At 39.7% G+C, this 16,396-nt stretch overlaps 2 protein-coding genes across 2 annotated transcripts in view; one reads left to right on the forward strand and one right to left on the reverse strand.

Moving 5' to 3' along the window:
• mtif2 (mitochondrial translational initiation factor 2) overlaps nucleotides 1-6,241 on the forward strand; it is a 28,553-nt gene extending 22,312 nt beyond the window's left edge. Inside the window, exons 12-14 of the mRNA XM_008102716.3 lie at nucleotides 2,476-2,640; nucleotides 4,251-4,391; nucleotides 5,176-6,241. Coding sequence (XP_008100923.2) covers nucleotides 2,476-2,640; nucleotides 4,251-4,391; nucleotides 5,176-5,345 — 476 coding nt within the window. The 3' untranslated portion in view covers nucleotides 5,346-6,241. The remainder of the gene's footprint in view (nucleotides 1-2,475; nucleotides 2,641-4,250; nucleotides 4,392-5,175) is intronic.
• Nucleotides 6,242-8,068: 1,827 nt separating this feature from the next.
• On the reverse strand, nucleotides 8,069-15,596 carry rps27a (ribosomal protein S27a). Its single transcript, XM_003216129.3, has 6 exons — nucleotides 15,455-15,596; nucleotides 15,309-15,367; nucleotides 12,905-12,959; nucleotides 11,419-11,504; nucleotides 9,470-9,601; nucleotides 8,069-8,259 (listed from the first exon to the last, which is right to left on the reverse strand). Exons 2-6 carry the CDS (start codon nucleotides 15,354-15,356, stop codon nucleotides 8,110-8,112), a joined length of 471 nt encoding a protein of 156 aa, XP_003216177.1. The 5' UTR covers nucleotides 15,357-15,367; nucleotides 15,455-15,596; the 3' UTR covers nucleotides 8,069-8,109.
• Nucleotides 15,597-16,396: the final 800 nt, after the last annotated feature.

The following is a 16,396-nucleotide window of genomic DNA, read 5'->3' on the forward strand; positions in this document are numbered from 1 at the left end:
CAGGTAGTTTAATTTGCAGAATAGGTGGAGCCCTTTGATTTTCGGCTTTCTAATCGTTAACAGATTGGTGGAGAGTTGAAATTTGTACAAAATTTGCAAAATTTGCCAGGCAATCAAATGCAAAGACAGCCTTTCTTTCGCTCTCCAGGAGCATCATTTCAGGCTGGGGCTAAATGAATAGGATGGGCATACACTTCTGCTTTTAGGATGTAAACCATGCCTACCATCCTTATATCTGAATGCGAGGGATGTAGGATTGAGATACTGCACATTTTCTTGTACAGGGATGGCCTGTAATGGTTTGAATGTTGAATTTCGACTCTGGAGAACATGGAACCTCAGTGGGCAGGTCACACTCTCTCAGCCTCAGAGGAAGACAAAGGAAAACCCTCTCAGATTAAATTGTGCCTAGATAACCCTGTGATAGGTTCACCTGAGAGTCTACCTTAGTCGGCAAGGACTTGAAGGCCAACAACAACATGTCACTGTCATCACAAATCAGGTTGAAGGAGTGGCAAGAAAGAATTGGGTTATGTTGAACGTGATTTTTAGAAAATGGACTTCTGCAGAGTTGTGTCTGACTGCCGATGGTGAGAATCCAGGGCAGAAATGTTAGTATCTTGGAAAGGTCATCCATCATCTTCCTCCTTTTATATATATAAAAAAATCTCCAGCTCTAATTGCTGTGAAAATGGGTTTGAGAGTATGGGCTGCTTTGTGTGTAGCAGGAAACATGACTTATTCATGCTCCCTAAGCAAGTGTCAGTGAACTCAAGAAAATGCCAGGTTTGCATATTTATAAAGGAAGAAGGAGGGTGAGGAGTTCTGGAGCTTCTCTGGGATGATTTAGCGTGATCCATGAATGCACTGCTTAACCTTGGCTTTGTGTAGCATGCAAATTACAATGAGTGGTGTGATATCACAACTCAAAGTAGTGTTTGGTAGGATTTCTTCTGGGTAAAGTTCCTCTCTCCGAGATTTGCAATGGAAGAATAAATCAGAAGAAGAGAAGGTTAAGAGGGGACATGTTTCAATATCTGAAAAGACATCACATTGAGGAGAGGCTTGTTTCCTGATTCTCTAAAGATTAGGACAATGGAGCAATGGGTTAAAATTGCAGGAAAAAGATTCCACCTAAACATTAGGAAAAGCTTCTGATGGTAAGAGCTGTTCAATGGTGGAATATGCTGCTTGGGAGTCTGGTGGAGGTTTTTAAGTAGAAGCTGGATGGCCATCTGTCAGGAGTGCTTTGATTGTGTGTTCCTGTGTGGAAGGAGGTTGGACTGGATGGCCCTTCCAACTCTATGATTCTACAACGATATGAACAAGGAGTAAACATCTGCCAGGCTTTAGCACAGCAGGTTAATCACCAAGCTGCAATAAATCTTATCAGTTCAAAGCCCGGGTCAGGGTGAGCTCCTGACCTTTAGCCCAGCTCCTGCCTACCTAGTAATTCAAAAAATGTGAGTAGATAAATTGGAATCGCATTAAAGCGGGGAGGTATTTAGGCTCCCCGTTTCGATCAGAAAAAGGAAGTTTATGAACAAAGAAAGCTCTTCAGCAGGGAGATGGAGCGACAGCACCTCTCAGTGGCCGAAACCGAGCACAGCCTTTAAAGATGCCAAAAGATGGGAAAGCCTATATATACCTCTATCTGTTGTCTGTCTTGTCATTGTTATAATCTGCATTGAGTGTTTGCCGTATATGTGTTCTGTGATCTGTCCTGAGTCCTCTTTGGGGTGAGAAGGGTGGAATATAAATACTGTAAATAAATAAACAATAAATAACTGTGCTTAATGTATTAGGCTTATTTCCAACATTTATATCCCGCCCTTCTCACCCGAGGGGACTCAGGGCAGCTTACAACAATGGCAGTAATTCGATGTCTACACAAAATCAAAATTACACAGTATATAAAATCAGTTAAAACTCTTAAATACAATATAAAAAATTTAAAACATAGTCAGATCCATTCGTCCAAAAAAAAACCTCGTACTTTAGCCATAAGTCAGTATTACAGCATACTATTATTGTATTATTCTTGCATATTTCTACTGTAACTACAGTATAATAATTGTATTATTGTATATATTTATTGGAGCCCCCGGGTGGCGCAGCGGGTTAAACCGCTGATCTGCTGAATTTGTTGTCCGAAAGGTTGGCAGTGCAAATCTGGGGAGTGGGATGAGCTCCCACTGTTAGCCCCAGCTCCTGCCAACCTAGCAGTTTGAAAACATGGAAATGTGAGTAGATCAATAGGTACTGCAAGTAGCTGAACATCCAGACCAAAGGATCGGCCAGGTTCAAATCCAGGGAGCAGGGTGAGCTCCCACTGCTAGCCCCAGCTCCTGCCAACCTAGCAGTTCGAAAACATGCAAATGTTTTTCTTGATGCAGAAATGTTGGCCATCTTTTCTTGAGGCATTCCTTAGTCCCATTTAAAAAGAAAATGATTTAAATTTTGTTGGTTTTCTAGGCATTATATATGGGTTCAATGTGAACGCCAGTAAATCTGTTCAGAAGCTGGCTGCTAAGAAAGGAATACAGATAAAAATGCACAACATCATCTACCGTCTCGTTGAAGACTTGCAGGAAGAACTCAGCCGCACTTTACCCCATGCTGTGGAGGAGCATGTATTAGGTATACCATTGAATTTCAGGTGCTGATGGGAGGGGAAAGGAAGACATACCTCTGAACGTCATTCCTGATGGTGGGCTTTCCAGAGGCAGCTCTCTGGCCAATTTGGGGGAAATGAGGCTGCATTGCAAGGCAGTTAGTACATGGATCCTTGGTGTGGTCCATCTGGCATTGTACATTCAAAGAATGTAAACCACAGAGTGCAATGCAGCAAGTAATTCCTTAGGGCCTGTTGACATAAAATTAACACCCCAGACTATCGTATTTGGATGTAGAAATATGCAGATTTATTTTGTAGGAGATTGAGCTCGGCTTTATAGATGCCAAGGTAAACTTCAAAGTCAAATTTGCAGAGGGATGTCTGCATAATATTTGAAGTAGTATGGGAACTGTTAATGTGGGATTTTATGCTCTGCCACCCCAAGCCCTTCTCCACGATTCGTAATAGCAAAAATAAATTCTGTAATGTTTGAAAGGCTGCACAATAAGAACAAAAAAGGGAGAACGCAGTTCCTGTTTGCAAAAGATTTTGATGAATACACTTAGAGCTGTAATGTAACTTTTATTGAGTCGTGCCAATGTTTACCATCTCTCTTCTTGAGTTGCCTTCAATAATTGCATTAGATAAATGTTTTAAATATATAAATTTGTTTTTATAGGTTATTGTTTTACATATTTATATTGTTTTTTTCTGTCTTTTATATAATGTTGTAAGCCGCTTTGGGTCCCGTTCAGGGAGAAAAGCGGGATATAAATAAAGATTTATTATTATTTATTATTATGAGAATGCACATTTTGTGAGGATTCTTCAAAAGATTTCTGTACTTTTCCTAACTGTGTTTATTAAGACTTTCAGAAACAAATTGCATCACTTTTCTACAAAGTCATCTTCCTTTGCGATGCGTTTTTCCCTGTGTCGTACCAACTTTTTAATGCCATTGCCAAAAAATGTTTTTGGTTGAGCGCATAGCCATTTTTGAACATTTCAACCCATTCATAGACGACTTTACAAAAGAGAACTTTATCCCCGTATTGAGCTTACATGTGGAGATGGATTTGTGTTCCCAGCACACTTTTTGCCCACAAAAAAACGTATAACGAAACACCTTTCCTATTTGGTGCAATTTATACGTTTCAGAACCATCTTCTCCACAAAGTGAAAACTCTTATACTCAACTGTAAAGTCAACCAGTTTGTCAGACAGACCAATCAAATGATTCTCTCAGACACAACCAATTACTTACACCCTCACTAACAAAAATATACAAGTGCAGAAACCTTTTGGAGATCCTGTACAATTATAGGTTTGTTCTAAAACGCTGCCCAAATCTACCTTTTCTGGGGAGATATCTGAAAAGCCTGGCTGAGATGCTATATAGCTATGAAGGATTTTGAATATCCTGCTATTTGCTGGAAGACTGCTAAGCATAGGCTGTCCATCAAATTCCTCCCAGACTACTCTTTCAAATACGATCTCACCTAGATTTTTCTTTGTAAGGCTTTGAGTGTGTGTGTGCATATAGAATGCAGTTAGGTGTCTCTTTTTACAGGAGCAAAATGGCAAGATATTTTTGAAATAATTGATTCCCATGATTCTTTCCCATATTTCCTAGGAGAAGCCATTGTGCTCGCAACCTTCGATGTCACCGTAGGAAAGAATAAAATCCCTGTAGCTGGCTGCAGAGTACAGAAGGGGCTGTTAGATAGAAAGATGAAGTTTAAATTAGTTCGGAACGGTGAAATGATTTGGACAGGTGAGTAAAAGACATAATGGTTATTCAGATTTTTCGGGTTAGATTGACAGGGGGTTAAATCAGCTCCGAACCACCCTGATTTATTGGTGAGCCAGGCCTCTCACCAATCCATCCTTCGTCAGACTTCTCAAGCATCCAGCTTAGCAGCACAGACAAACAACACCACAGTCGTAATTCAGCTGAACGCAGCAGTTCTTAGACTTTATTATATACAAAATATTTACAGTTACAAAAGTCCATCGCTCATGGGGCTCATGCTTTCCTAAGCAAGGCAAAGCATGACCTTACTCTTAGCAGATCGTCAGCGAAACTCTTCTGTTGGCAACTCCCACATTCCAGAGCAGAAATGACAAACGTCCTGTCCGCTCTCAGAGACTGGAAGGCTTGACCTATTGGCTAGGCAGGCTATCACTCAAACTGGCCTGCCATTAACCCGTGTGCTGCTGGAATACATAGTTGCAAAGCTCCAACAGCAAAACACTTGATTCAGTATTTCACCAAACACCAAAATACACCAACAGCTTTATCGGTAAATTGACTTTAGATAATTTCTATCTGATTTCTTGTACATCAGGCATGGGCATAGTTTGGCCCTCTAGGTGTTTTGGACTTTAACTCCCACAATTCCTAACAGTCGATTGAGTTGAAGTCCAAAACACCTGGAGTGCCAAACTTTGTCCATGTCTGAAATACAAAGTTATAATTTCATCCCATCCTGTAATTGGAATTAATTCTCCACTCTTCAATTCTTGCTTATTTATTTATTTATGTGCATCTTACCTAGGACCCTTGTCGTCACTAAAACACCACAAGGACGACATCTCTGTGGTCAAGACTGGCATGGATTGTGGACTGAATTTTGAAAAGAACATCGCGTTTGAGGTTGGAGATGAAATCGTTTGTTTTGGGGAGAAGGAAATCGAGCAGAAGATTTCTTGGGACCCAGGATTTTAAATCATAGAAAAGTTTTGAAATGATGGACCAAGCCACGTGGATTATGGTCAACGTGCCAAACTGCTCTAAAGAATCTTGCATTTTAAGTCAGCTTTATGCTTTATCTCAAGCATACTCCATGGTTAAAAGTGCCATAGAAGATGTAAGGTTTGTCCTCAGAGATGAAATGATGGATGAGTTGGATAGCTGCTTTGTGCTGTCACAGATTCTATGTTAGAAGTACAAAATAGTTAAAAACTAAATTGTGCTTACAATCAGGAAGGCTTAAGAGACTCATTTTGGTGATCTTATCGGTCTTGTAAACAAATTAAACTGAAATTGGGCGGTCAAGACTGCCCCAAAGTCCTGATTTCTGTTTTAAACTCATTTGAGAAATTCACAAAATCTCCTCCACAGATTTAGAAGACTACAGATATAATCCCCATCATAGGTTGTATATTTGGCTCCACAGGTTCTTGGGGTTGGAGCTAATTAATTTCTTTTTCGTGTCGGGAGCTACTTGAGAAACTGCAAGTCGGTTCTGGTGTGAGAGAATTGGCCGTCTGCAAGGATGTTGCCCAGGGGACGCCCAGATGTTTGCTGTTTTACCATCCTGTGGGCGGCTTTTCTCATGTCCTCGCATGGGGAGCTGGAGCTGACAGAGGGAGCTTACTCGCTGTCTCCAGATTCGAACCGCCGACCTGTCGGTCAGCAGTCCTGCTGGCACAAAGGTTTTACTCATTGTGCCACTGGAGGCCCCGGGCCAATTAATGTACTGTAATTAATACTTTCAGCCTGATGATTTGTACATATTAAGATGCCAAGCAGCGCTTCAATGAGTCTGTGAATTAATCTTGATGTTTGTATAAAAATGGTGCATAGTTATCAATATAAACTGTGCTCAGTTCATAATATGACTGAAGTTTTCCTTCCCTTAATTTATTATGAGTTTTGGTACCTCTTGGGGACTTTCTCACTTTTCTAAAGCTGTGTCTACAAAGAAAAATGAAATAACAGACTAACAGCCATTCCTAAATCAAAATATGTCCATTTTTTTACTTTACTACCAAATTGTTGTCTCTTCAAGTCATTTCCAAGTTATGCAGACCCTATCATTGGGTTTTCTTGGGAAGATTTATTTAAAGGGGGTTTGCCTTTGTCATCCTTTGAGGCCGAAAGACTGACTTCTCCAAGGATTTCCATGGCTGAGTAGGATTCAAACCTTGGTCTTTTGAGCCATAGCCCAACATGCAAATACTACACTTGCTTCCACCAAACTAGTCATAAATACAAGCCTTCAAATGCCAGTGAAATAATTTATATAACGTTATGGGATGTGGATACAGTGGATCCTTGGTATCTGCTGGGGTTTGGTTCCAGGACCCCCATGAATACCAAGATTCGTGGATGCTCAAGTCCCACTATATAAAATTGTCTTATATGGAATAGCAAAATCAGGTTTTTGGGTTTTTTGGAATAATGCCAAGATGAAGATGGTTCAGTTTTCAATGTTGAAATAGTAACACTTCCGGGAAACATTTTTTGTTAGTTCAATCTATAGCAGGCACAGGCAAACATTGGCCTTCCAGGTGTTTTGGACTTCAGCTCCTAAAATTCCTAACAGGCTGTTAGGAACTGTGGGAGCTAAAGCCCAAAACATTTGGAGGGCCCAGGTTTGCCCATGCCCCGATCTGTAGGATGTTAAGTTGCAAAAATTTCTCAATTTCTATGTAAGCATAATTTATACTCCTATCAGTCCGAGATGCTGCACTTCTTCCAGCTGTATCGCTATTATCTTTTCCAGAAAGGGCTGAGGGCACAAAAATATTTTTTATGGGCCACTTTTTTCCATTCCTCATGCTGTATTAGATGGGGCATGGCTTTTAAAATTTAGATTCAAAATGTAAGGAATGTAATCCTCTTGTCACTACTGCAAGTGGAGTTGGCATCTGTACCACTAAAGCAGAAAGCTCATAATCTTTTACCAGACTGGACCATTATCTTCCTTGGTAAATTGAATGTGTTGTCTGCCCCACCCCAGAAGAGCATTTCAAATTTGCTGCAAATAACTGCATTTCTAAATGACTCCTGCTTGTTTTCAACAAATACACAATTAGTGGTGTTTTATAGCACTTTAACTGCCATGGCCCAATGCTGTGGAATCGTGGGGCACCAGCATGCTTTGGCAAAGGTGGCTGAAACTTTATCCCATAATTCCATAGAACTGAGTCATGGCAGTTGAAGCGATGTCAAACTGCATTAATTCTAATGTAAATACATCCAAAATTATTAGTCTATGGTTTGTTGAAAGGGGATTTCCAATGGTGGGAACACAAAGGCTCATCGGCCCCCTTCATGGCTATTTGTTTTTACTACGGCCAATACAACAGATTCGTTTATGAAGAAAGTACAAGCAGAAGGACCATCACAACAAAACATAGCTTTTCAGTTTGGAACTTTTAAGGAGTTTTTATTTCTGCCCTCTATCATCTGTTTAAAGCAACCATGTGAACACTATAATAAATATTAAAGACAGTCTACTGTTGTATGGACAGAGCAAATTTGTAAGTTGTGGTTAATGAACATTCTACAAAATGTAAGAGGCGAGCAAAGACTGTCCGTAATTTGTAGTTTATTCCACAGATTCTTCCACTTATCAATATGTGGTATATTTGGCTCTCTCTCTGAAAGGTAATTTAAATTTTGGGGTCATGACTTCACCAACATAGACAGTGAAACGTAAATTGTGCAGTTTAAATGTGTTTATTATAACAAAAGACACATTTTATTTGTCCTCTGGTTTGTTGAAGCAGTATGTCAGGCAGCACTTGCCACAGTAATGCCTGTCAAAGTGGCTGGCCATGAACACTCCTGCCCCACATTCCTCTGAAGGGCACTCTCGCCGCAGGCGGCTGATTTTCCCATTTTCATCCACCTGTGAAAGTAAAAGGCACACAAATGATGATGGACACCTCAACCAGGAAAACCTTCATGCATGAAGCCATCATGCCTACAGGCCATAAGTTTTAAAACCAGCCCAGCCTTCTACCGAGGCCGACACACTTCGCAGCTGAAAAAGATTTGAACCTCAGTGATGTTCGAAGCATTTACTGCCAGGAACAATACGTTAGTTACCCAAACCCGCAACAATTTACATGACCAAATCCTCGCTAGAACTATGAATCAGTTGCATCCATAAATTTGCCTCAAACAAATCTTTGCTTTCCACTTAAGTGCAGAAAAAAAATTACAAAAGAATCCAGAGCTACTGAGAATTTGCACTCTTTGGAAGCACACTGTATAACTGCTAACTCCAATCCAGAGCTTCAAACCAGCACATTTAAAGTGGCTCATATTCAATATGACCCATAGATAAGTCAAGGTAATTTCAAAAGAAGGAAAAGCTCCAGTGCTACTCCTGGACACCACAGCCATTTTCCAATTAATTAATTAGCGCCTTAAATGTATATTTAAAAGTATAATTATGTTTAATTTAATGTATATTCTTAATTTTATTGTAATTTTTAATCTTGATGGGATTTTTAAATTTGATGAAAACTGTTTTTTGATGTGTATGTTTATATTGTAAGCCGCCCTGAGTCCCCTGATGGGTGAGAAGGGCGGGGGTAGAAGTGATGTAATAAATACATAATTATGGATATTACCTAATGTCGACGACGACGACCTAATTATAGAGACTTAACTAAATAGCAAATGTAGGATGGATAATGTAGGATGGATAAAATTGTAACTGAAGTAATGGCTTCAGATTTCTAAGGTTACTTGAAAGGGAATGTTTATACCCTATTTCTTTAGTTGTAAGATACCATCCATTGTAAGATGAACCTTAATCTCAGTACAACCATCAACAAAAATATGTAAGATACACTTGCGATTCTAAGACAAACTCATTTTTTAGAGATGTTCATATAGAGTTGCTTGTCTGCATCACCTAACACAGGTATGGGCAAACCTCAACCCTCCAGGCTGTTAGGAATTGTGGGAGTTGAAATCCAAAACACCTGGAGGCCGAAGTTTGGCCATACCTAATCCTAACACATAACAGTACTGAGTTACTTTCTAAACATAGGAGATCGCTTTTCTAAAGCAATTTCAAAACCTTCTTGCACCAAAGTTGCTCCTACCTTGTAGTATTTAAGGACAGCTAGCGTCACCTTCTTCCTCTTGTGCTTGTTCTTCTTAGGGGTGGTGTAGGACTTCTTCTTCCTCTTCTTTGCTCCACCACGAAGTCTCAGCACAAGGTGGAGGGTAGACTCCTGTTTACAGGAAGTATGATTTGTGAGAAGAGGCGAGTGCTGGGCCCGATTCAGAAAACCCACAATATTATCCATCCAGTTCAGTGAATGGTCTTGGGCATGTCATTCACCCCAACTCACTCACAATGGGAGGAAAATTGTGCTCTCCAAGGAAGAGTAAAAAAAAAAAATTAAACACAAGCACTACAGTAAATGTGGATGCTGTAAATATGAGAGTTCAGTTTTCAGACTGGCGGGGTTGGCTTGTTTTACTGGATGCAAAATGGATGAAAGGAAGTAAGTTAATAATAATAATTGCATTTATTGCCTTATTTGAATTATGTTAATAGTGTTTCAGCTTATATATTACAAATTGTATTGTAAGCCCATTTCGCATTCCATATTGAGAGAAAGGTGGGATATAAATAATTAATATCTTCTGATACCTGGGCCAGCAAGAGTTTCAGCATTTGCCATGTTTTTGCCGCACAACTCCTGTTATGGTTGAGCCTTCTGGCTCCGATACTAGGAGACGAGGTCGTAAGACTCCTCGAGAGTCAGACTCTTTTGAGGAGCGTGAAAGGAAGCGGCTCCGGGACTTATTTGCAGAACCAACTGACGAAGACTCCTTCGAGGGTTTTACCGAGGGAATGGAGGAAGAGATGGTTAGCTCAGAGGAGGATGACATGGAATGGACTCATGTGAGGGAGGATTTGGGTGTTCCTGGTAATGATAGCATGGGAGGCGACTGGCGGGTTGCAGGATCGGACCCGTGGACGGGCTGGAGGGATGGAACGGGATCCACAGCTGGGGATGCTGTGGGGCGTAGTCAAAGGTGTGTTAGTTCTGATGAGGATGATGATGAGGAGGCACCTGGAATTAGGATAGCAGCTGACAGCGATGAGGAGTTATGAACTGGCATAAAATGGGGTTTAGAATCAATGGCTAATTGCGTTGGGCAAGGTAATCTGGACGAACGCTTGGGCTCTTGTTGGGGAACTTCCTGAAGACGGGTGTGATTCGTTTGCTGTATACGTAAGTTACCAAGGACACTGGGCATAGACGGCGGGAGGAACTGTGTGGGCTTTTCCTGTGCAACTTGTGTTTAATCTTAATAGCTTGGACCTCCGTCGTCTTTTTGACGGACATTATTGCCAACTCTGGATTGACGCTGGACTGATTGACTGACTACGACTCTGGACTAACCCTTCTGTGGCTATCGGTGGAACTTGTGGAACCTAGACGTCTGCATTTGGCTTTCGACCTCGGACCGGATTGGGACCCCGCTGACCATCGTTACCCTGATTGAAGTGCCTGGACCTGGTTTTCGCCCGTTGCACGGAGGAGCAACAGCCCGAGTTACTTCTGTAGCTCTTGAGTAGCAGAGGGGAATCTGCTGCTGGGTTTTGTGTTCATTTTGACCTTTTGTTTACCAGTTTTTGTTTGTTTAATTGCCAGGCTGAAGTAAGCACCTTTGTTTTAATCCGGATTAAACTTCTGTTTAATCCGGTTTATTCTTTTGAACTATCTAGAATCAAACGAAGTTATTTTTGTTACGTTTCACACTGAAGACAAGTGTTTGCCTAGTCCTTTGTTTCCTACGGGCAATTTTTAGTTCTGTAACCTCAATAAACTGTGTTGTATTCTACTTGGAGCGTTCTGTCTATGACAACTCCAGTTTGCTCTTATTTATTTGTACCTTTTGACAAAATGAAGGCTGGGTGCAAGAAAGAAAGAGCATCTTTTCATTCCGTTTGCATCCAGGAGAAACCCATGATCAACCCCCACCTGATTTAAAGGACCATGGTCATCACACCATGTATTTATTAGAAGAATACCTTCTGAATGTTATAATCAGACAGAGTGCGTCCATCTTCCAACTGTTTGCCAGCAAATATCAAACGCTGTTGGTCAGGAGGAATTCCTAGCAGGAAAAAACAACATAGATAATTGTCAATACTATTAGAAAAATATTTCTATTCTACCTATACCATAAAATCATGAATTAGTGTACATATTAAAAGAATAATTTATACAACTAGAAACATTAAATACATTAACATGACTAAAAACTCCTACTTTCTAACCAGACAGTGTAGTCATTAAAATACATCACATAGTATTTTATATCATCATATTGCAAGATGTCTTGTTTTAAAAAAAGGACATGATCATTACAATTCCTGAGTATCTGGAGGCCGTTTATAGTTTCTCTGAAAATTAAATATTTTGTTTCTAATTATCTGGATACTTAACATTCCCTCTATGCAGTCTTAGCCAGCCATTTATGTGAGAGGCCAGTGCAGCATAATTTCATGAAGAGGATTACTGACTCTTTGTTAAATTGTGTATCAAGCAACACCAATTTGTTCTAGAGCAGTGGTTCTCAACCTTTGCCTCCCCTGGGTGTTTTTGGCCTACTACTCCCAGAAATCCCAGCCAGATTACCAGCTGTTAGGATTTCTGGGAGCTGAGGGCCAAAAACATCTGGGGACCCCAGGTTGAGAACCACTGCTCTAGACACAGTTGAATGGGATAGACAATTTACTGCATTCAATATTCAGAAGTCTTATTCTCCAGTCACAACCCTGCTTCTTGCTTTGTTCCTCATCAAACTAAAAAATATTCTGCCACTAAATCAATACCTTTTCAATTCTTGCTTTGCAATATTTTTTGACTATTTACTTCCTTTTGTTACTTATCAGCTATTTAGCATCATACTACTATGAGATATAATTATCTGGAATTCCAAACTGCAAATTACTTCAAAATCCAAAATTGTTCATGCACAAAATACTGTATACAATTACCTTCAGGCAACATGGTATAAAGTGTGTAAGAAACATACATACATTTGGCATTTAAATTTGAGTCCCATTTCCAAGATTAAGTATATGCAAATACATTGTTCCAAAACACTTCTGGTCCCAAACAATTCTGATAAGGGATACTCAACCTGCACAAATATACCATGCACATTCTATTCTACATGTTCATTAATGTTATACATTAATTTTGTACATTTTAAAGGATCCCTTCCCAATTGTGACATTGTATTTATTAAGTCGTTCCGAACTGTCATGGAGAGCTTTCCTCCCTTGACCTCCATACCAGTGAAATGTATTGGACAAGAAAGAAAAATGTACAAGCAATATGGATACCATGATATACACAATTTTACTCTAATATTTTCTATCAGACTACAAGTACAAAACCTACATTCAGAAGTGGGTTTATGGTGCAATGCAAACTTCTGTTTAGTAATGTGGCTTTACTGTGTAGTGGGGAAAATTACAAACCCTGGAGGTCCAAAACGACACCTACCTTCCTTATCCTGGATCTTGGCTTTGACATTTTCTATAGTATCGGATGGTTCAACCTGTAATCAAAGAAGAATGACCAAAACACTTAGTAGAATCAAATTAGTAGCGAATACAATTAGGCTATCCACAGCCTACAAAAACAATAAGCATGTATGTGGAAAAACATAAAACCACCACTTAAAAGAGAAAAAAAACTTTTTTTTCTTACTTATCCTAACTCTACAAGGTTCAGTTTGAATCCTGGTTATTCCTACCATCATTAAATCCCAACATCTCTGCTGTCTAAGGACCCTTCCACACAGACCTATATCCCAGAATATCAAGGCAAAAAATCCCACAACATCTGCTTTAAACTGGGTTATCTAAGTCCACACTACCATATACCCTAATTCAAAGCAGAAAATGTGGGATTTTATTCAGCTGTGTGGGAGGGGCCTCAGGATAAGAAGCATAGGATCACAGAGCTGGAAGAAATAACAAGAGCTAGCCACTCCCACCCCATTCTGTCATACAAGAATCCACAATCAAAGCACTCCCAACAGATGGATATTAATGCAGTCATGCCGGCCACATGACCTTGGAGGTGTCTATGGACAACGCCGGCTCTTCGGCCTAGAAATGAGATGAGCACCAATCCCCAGAGTCGGCCACGACTGGACTTAACGTCAGGGGTAAACCTTTACCTTTTACTATAGCTATATATTGTAATATTATTAATAATATTACATGTAATATATCATTAATATTATTATATTGTATTAGTATTATACTGTATTACAAATAGTATTAACATTATATGCATATACAATATATAAGAAATTATATATTGTATTATATAGATATAATATATAACGTGCCAGGCTGTGGCACAGGCTGTTGAGCAACCAGCTGCAACAAATCACTCTGACCAAGAGGTCATGAGTCCGAGGCCAGCTCGGAGCCCTGCGTTTGTCTTGTCTTTGTTCTATGTTAAGGCATTGAATGTTTGCCTTATATGTGTAATGTGATCCGCCCTGAGTCCCCTTCGGGGTGAGAAAGGCAGAATATAAATACAGTAAATAAATAAAAAATAAATATATAACATCATATTATATACACATAATACTGTAATATATATAATTGTATTATATGTAATATATATAATACTGTATATTTAATAGATATACATACAATACCTAAACTGCATAAACAATGTAAGTCTTTATATATGTATGCATGTATGTGAGTGTGTGTATATACAGTAGAGTCTCACTGATCCAAGCCTCGCTTATCCAAGCTTCTGGATTATCCAAGCCATTTTTGTAGTCAATGTTTTCAATATATCATGATATTTTGGTGCTAAATTCGTAAATATTGAATATACATATAATATTCATAATATTATATTGTAATACGATAATACTACACTGTTTCCCCTAAAATAAGACATCCCCAGAAAATAAGACCTAGTAGAGGTTTTGCTGAATTGCTAAATATAAGACCTCCCCCGAAAGTAAGACCTAGCAAAGTTTTTGTTTGGAAGCATGCCCATCGAACAAAACACCAGAGCATGCAGGATCGATAAATGTATGTACCATATACATGGAAATAATGGTAGTAATAAGAAATTCTTGATAGGATTCACAAGTTGTCTGGTTATGCTGGTTTCTGATGACAACTACTGTACAGTATATAATGTTCATTTTTTTGTTCGACAAATGTGAATTCTTCTTCATGGAAAAATAAGACATCCCCTTAAAATAAGACCTAGCGCTTCTTTGGGAGTAAAAATTAATATAAGACACTGTCTTATTTTCAGGGAAACACGGTAATAATACAATATAATAATATTAATTATATATTATATTTTACATGTATTATTACTAAAAATATTACAATATATTGACACAGTACAATATAGTAATTTATTACCAGTATTGTACTATGCTAATAATATAATATTGTATGTAAATTTAATTTGCAAGCCGCTCTGAGTCCCCTTCGGGGTGAGAAGGGCAGCATATAAATGTAGCAAATAAATAAATAAATACAGTAATTACAACATAACATTACTGCGTATTGAACTACTTTTTCTGTCAAATTTGTTGTATAACATGTTTTGGTGCTTAATTTGTAAAATCATAAACTAATTTGATGTTTAATAGGCTTTTCCTTAATCCCTCATTATTCAAAATATTCACTTATCCAAGCTTCTGCCGGCCCGTTTAGCTTGGATAAGTGAGACTCTACTGTTTATCTATTACCTAAGTCAGTGGTTCTTAACCTGTGGGTCCCCTTATGAGTCCAAAACACATGGAGGTCCCAAGCTGGCCCACACCTGCTTTAAGGCACCCCATTGGCGTCCTTGGCTATAGGAGTAGGCCTCACAGGCCTCGGAGGCTCCATGAAAGCCCTTCATCCCTCACCTCTAGGGTGATGGTTTTCCCCGTCAGGGTCTTCACGAAGATCTGCATGATGGCGGCACCTGGAAGAAAGCAAGAAAACAAGAGCCATGAGGAAAAAATAACGCCTCAAACGCAGGCCAAGCGGGGAAGACAAGGCCCTCACTCACCACGCTCCCGCTCCCCAAATGGCGGCCGCCGGAAAGGAGGACTCTCTGGTCGCGCACGGGGTTTCCAAGCCCGGCCAGGAAGAGGCGGAGTGTATTAACAGTGATGTAGAGAATAGACTACGACTCCCAGCATGCCCACACGCTGTAAGCATTAGCAAAGCATGATGGGAGTAGTAGTTCTCACCAAACGTCAGAGCGGAAAGAATGGCGAAAAGGCTCCCGGGAGTCGTAGGCGGGGAAGTCAAGAGAATGAGGCGAAAACGAGGAAGGGGTAGAGAAAAAGAACAACATTTCCCACAATGCACCGCGACATCTCTATTTGTTCTTCCCCCTTCCGTGGTGATTGACGTGCCTTGGATACAAGCGACAGTTGGTTGTTTGGAATTGGAAGGGAGAGTCCTTTGAAAGGAGAAGAGGCCTGTGGGTAAATAAATACTCCCCATAACCCAGTGGTTCTCAACCTGTGGGTCCCCAGATGTTTTGGCCTTCAACTCCCAGAAATCCTAACAGCTGGTAAACTAGCTGGGACTTCTGGGAGTTGTAGTGCTATAAGATTAGTTGGCGTTTGAGGACGAGTTATGACATACAGTACAGTAGAGTCTCACTTATCCAACATAAACGGGCCGGCAGAATGTTGGATAAGCGAATATGTTGGATAATAAGGAGGGATTAAGGAAAAGCCTATTAAACATCAAAGTAGGTTATGATTTTACAAACTAAGCACCAAAACATCATGTTATACAACAAATTTGACAGAAAAAGTAGTTCAATACGCAGTAATGCTATGTAATAATTACTGTATTTACAAATTTAGCACCAAAATATCACGATGTATTGAAAACATTGACTACAAAAATATGTTGGATAATCCAGAACATTGGATCAGCAAGTGTTGGATAAGTGACTTGTAAGCTTGTTTTTATACATGCATTCATACATAAT

Source organism: Anolis carolinensis, chromosome 1 (genome assembly GCF_035594765.1).
Source record: "Anolis carolinensis isolate JA03-04 chromosome 1, rAnoCar3.1.pri, whole genome shotgun sequence".
Taxonomy (NCBI): domain Eukaryota; kingdom Metazoa; phylum Chordata; class Lepidosauria; order Squamata; family Dactyloidae; genus Anolis; species Anolis carolinensis.

Bases quoted from the DNA above. Each gene is read 5' to 3' on its own strand.
- rps27a (XM_003216129.3), bottom strand. From the start codon at position 15,356: ATGCAGATCTTCGTGAAGACCCTGACGGGGAAAACCATCACCCTAGAG. The intron at 12,960-15,308 runs GTGAGGGATGAA...CTTTGATTACAG, and splicing joins GGAAAACCATCACCCTAGAG to GTTGAACCATCCGATACTAT. The intron at 9,602-11,418 runs GTATTCTTCTAA...TCCTGTAAACAG, and splicing joins CTGATTATAACATTCAGAAG to GAGTCTACCCTCCACCTTGT.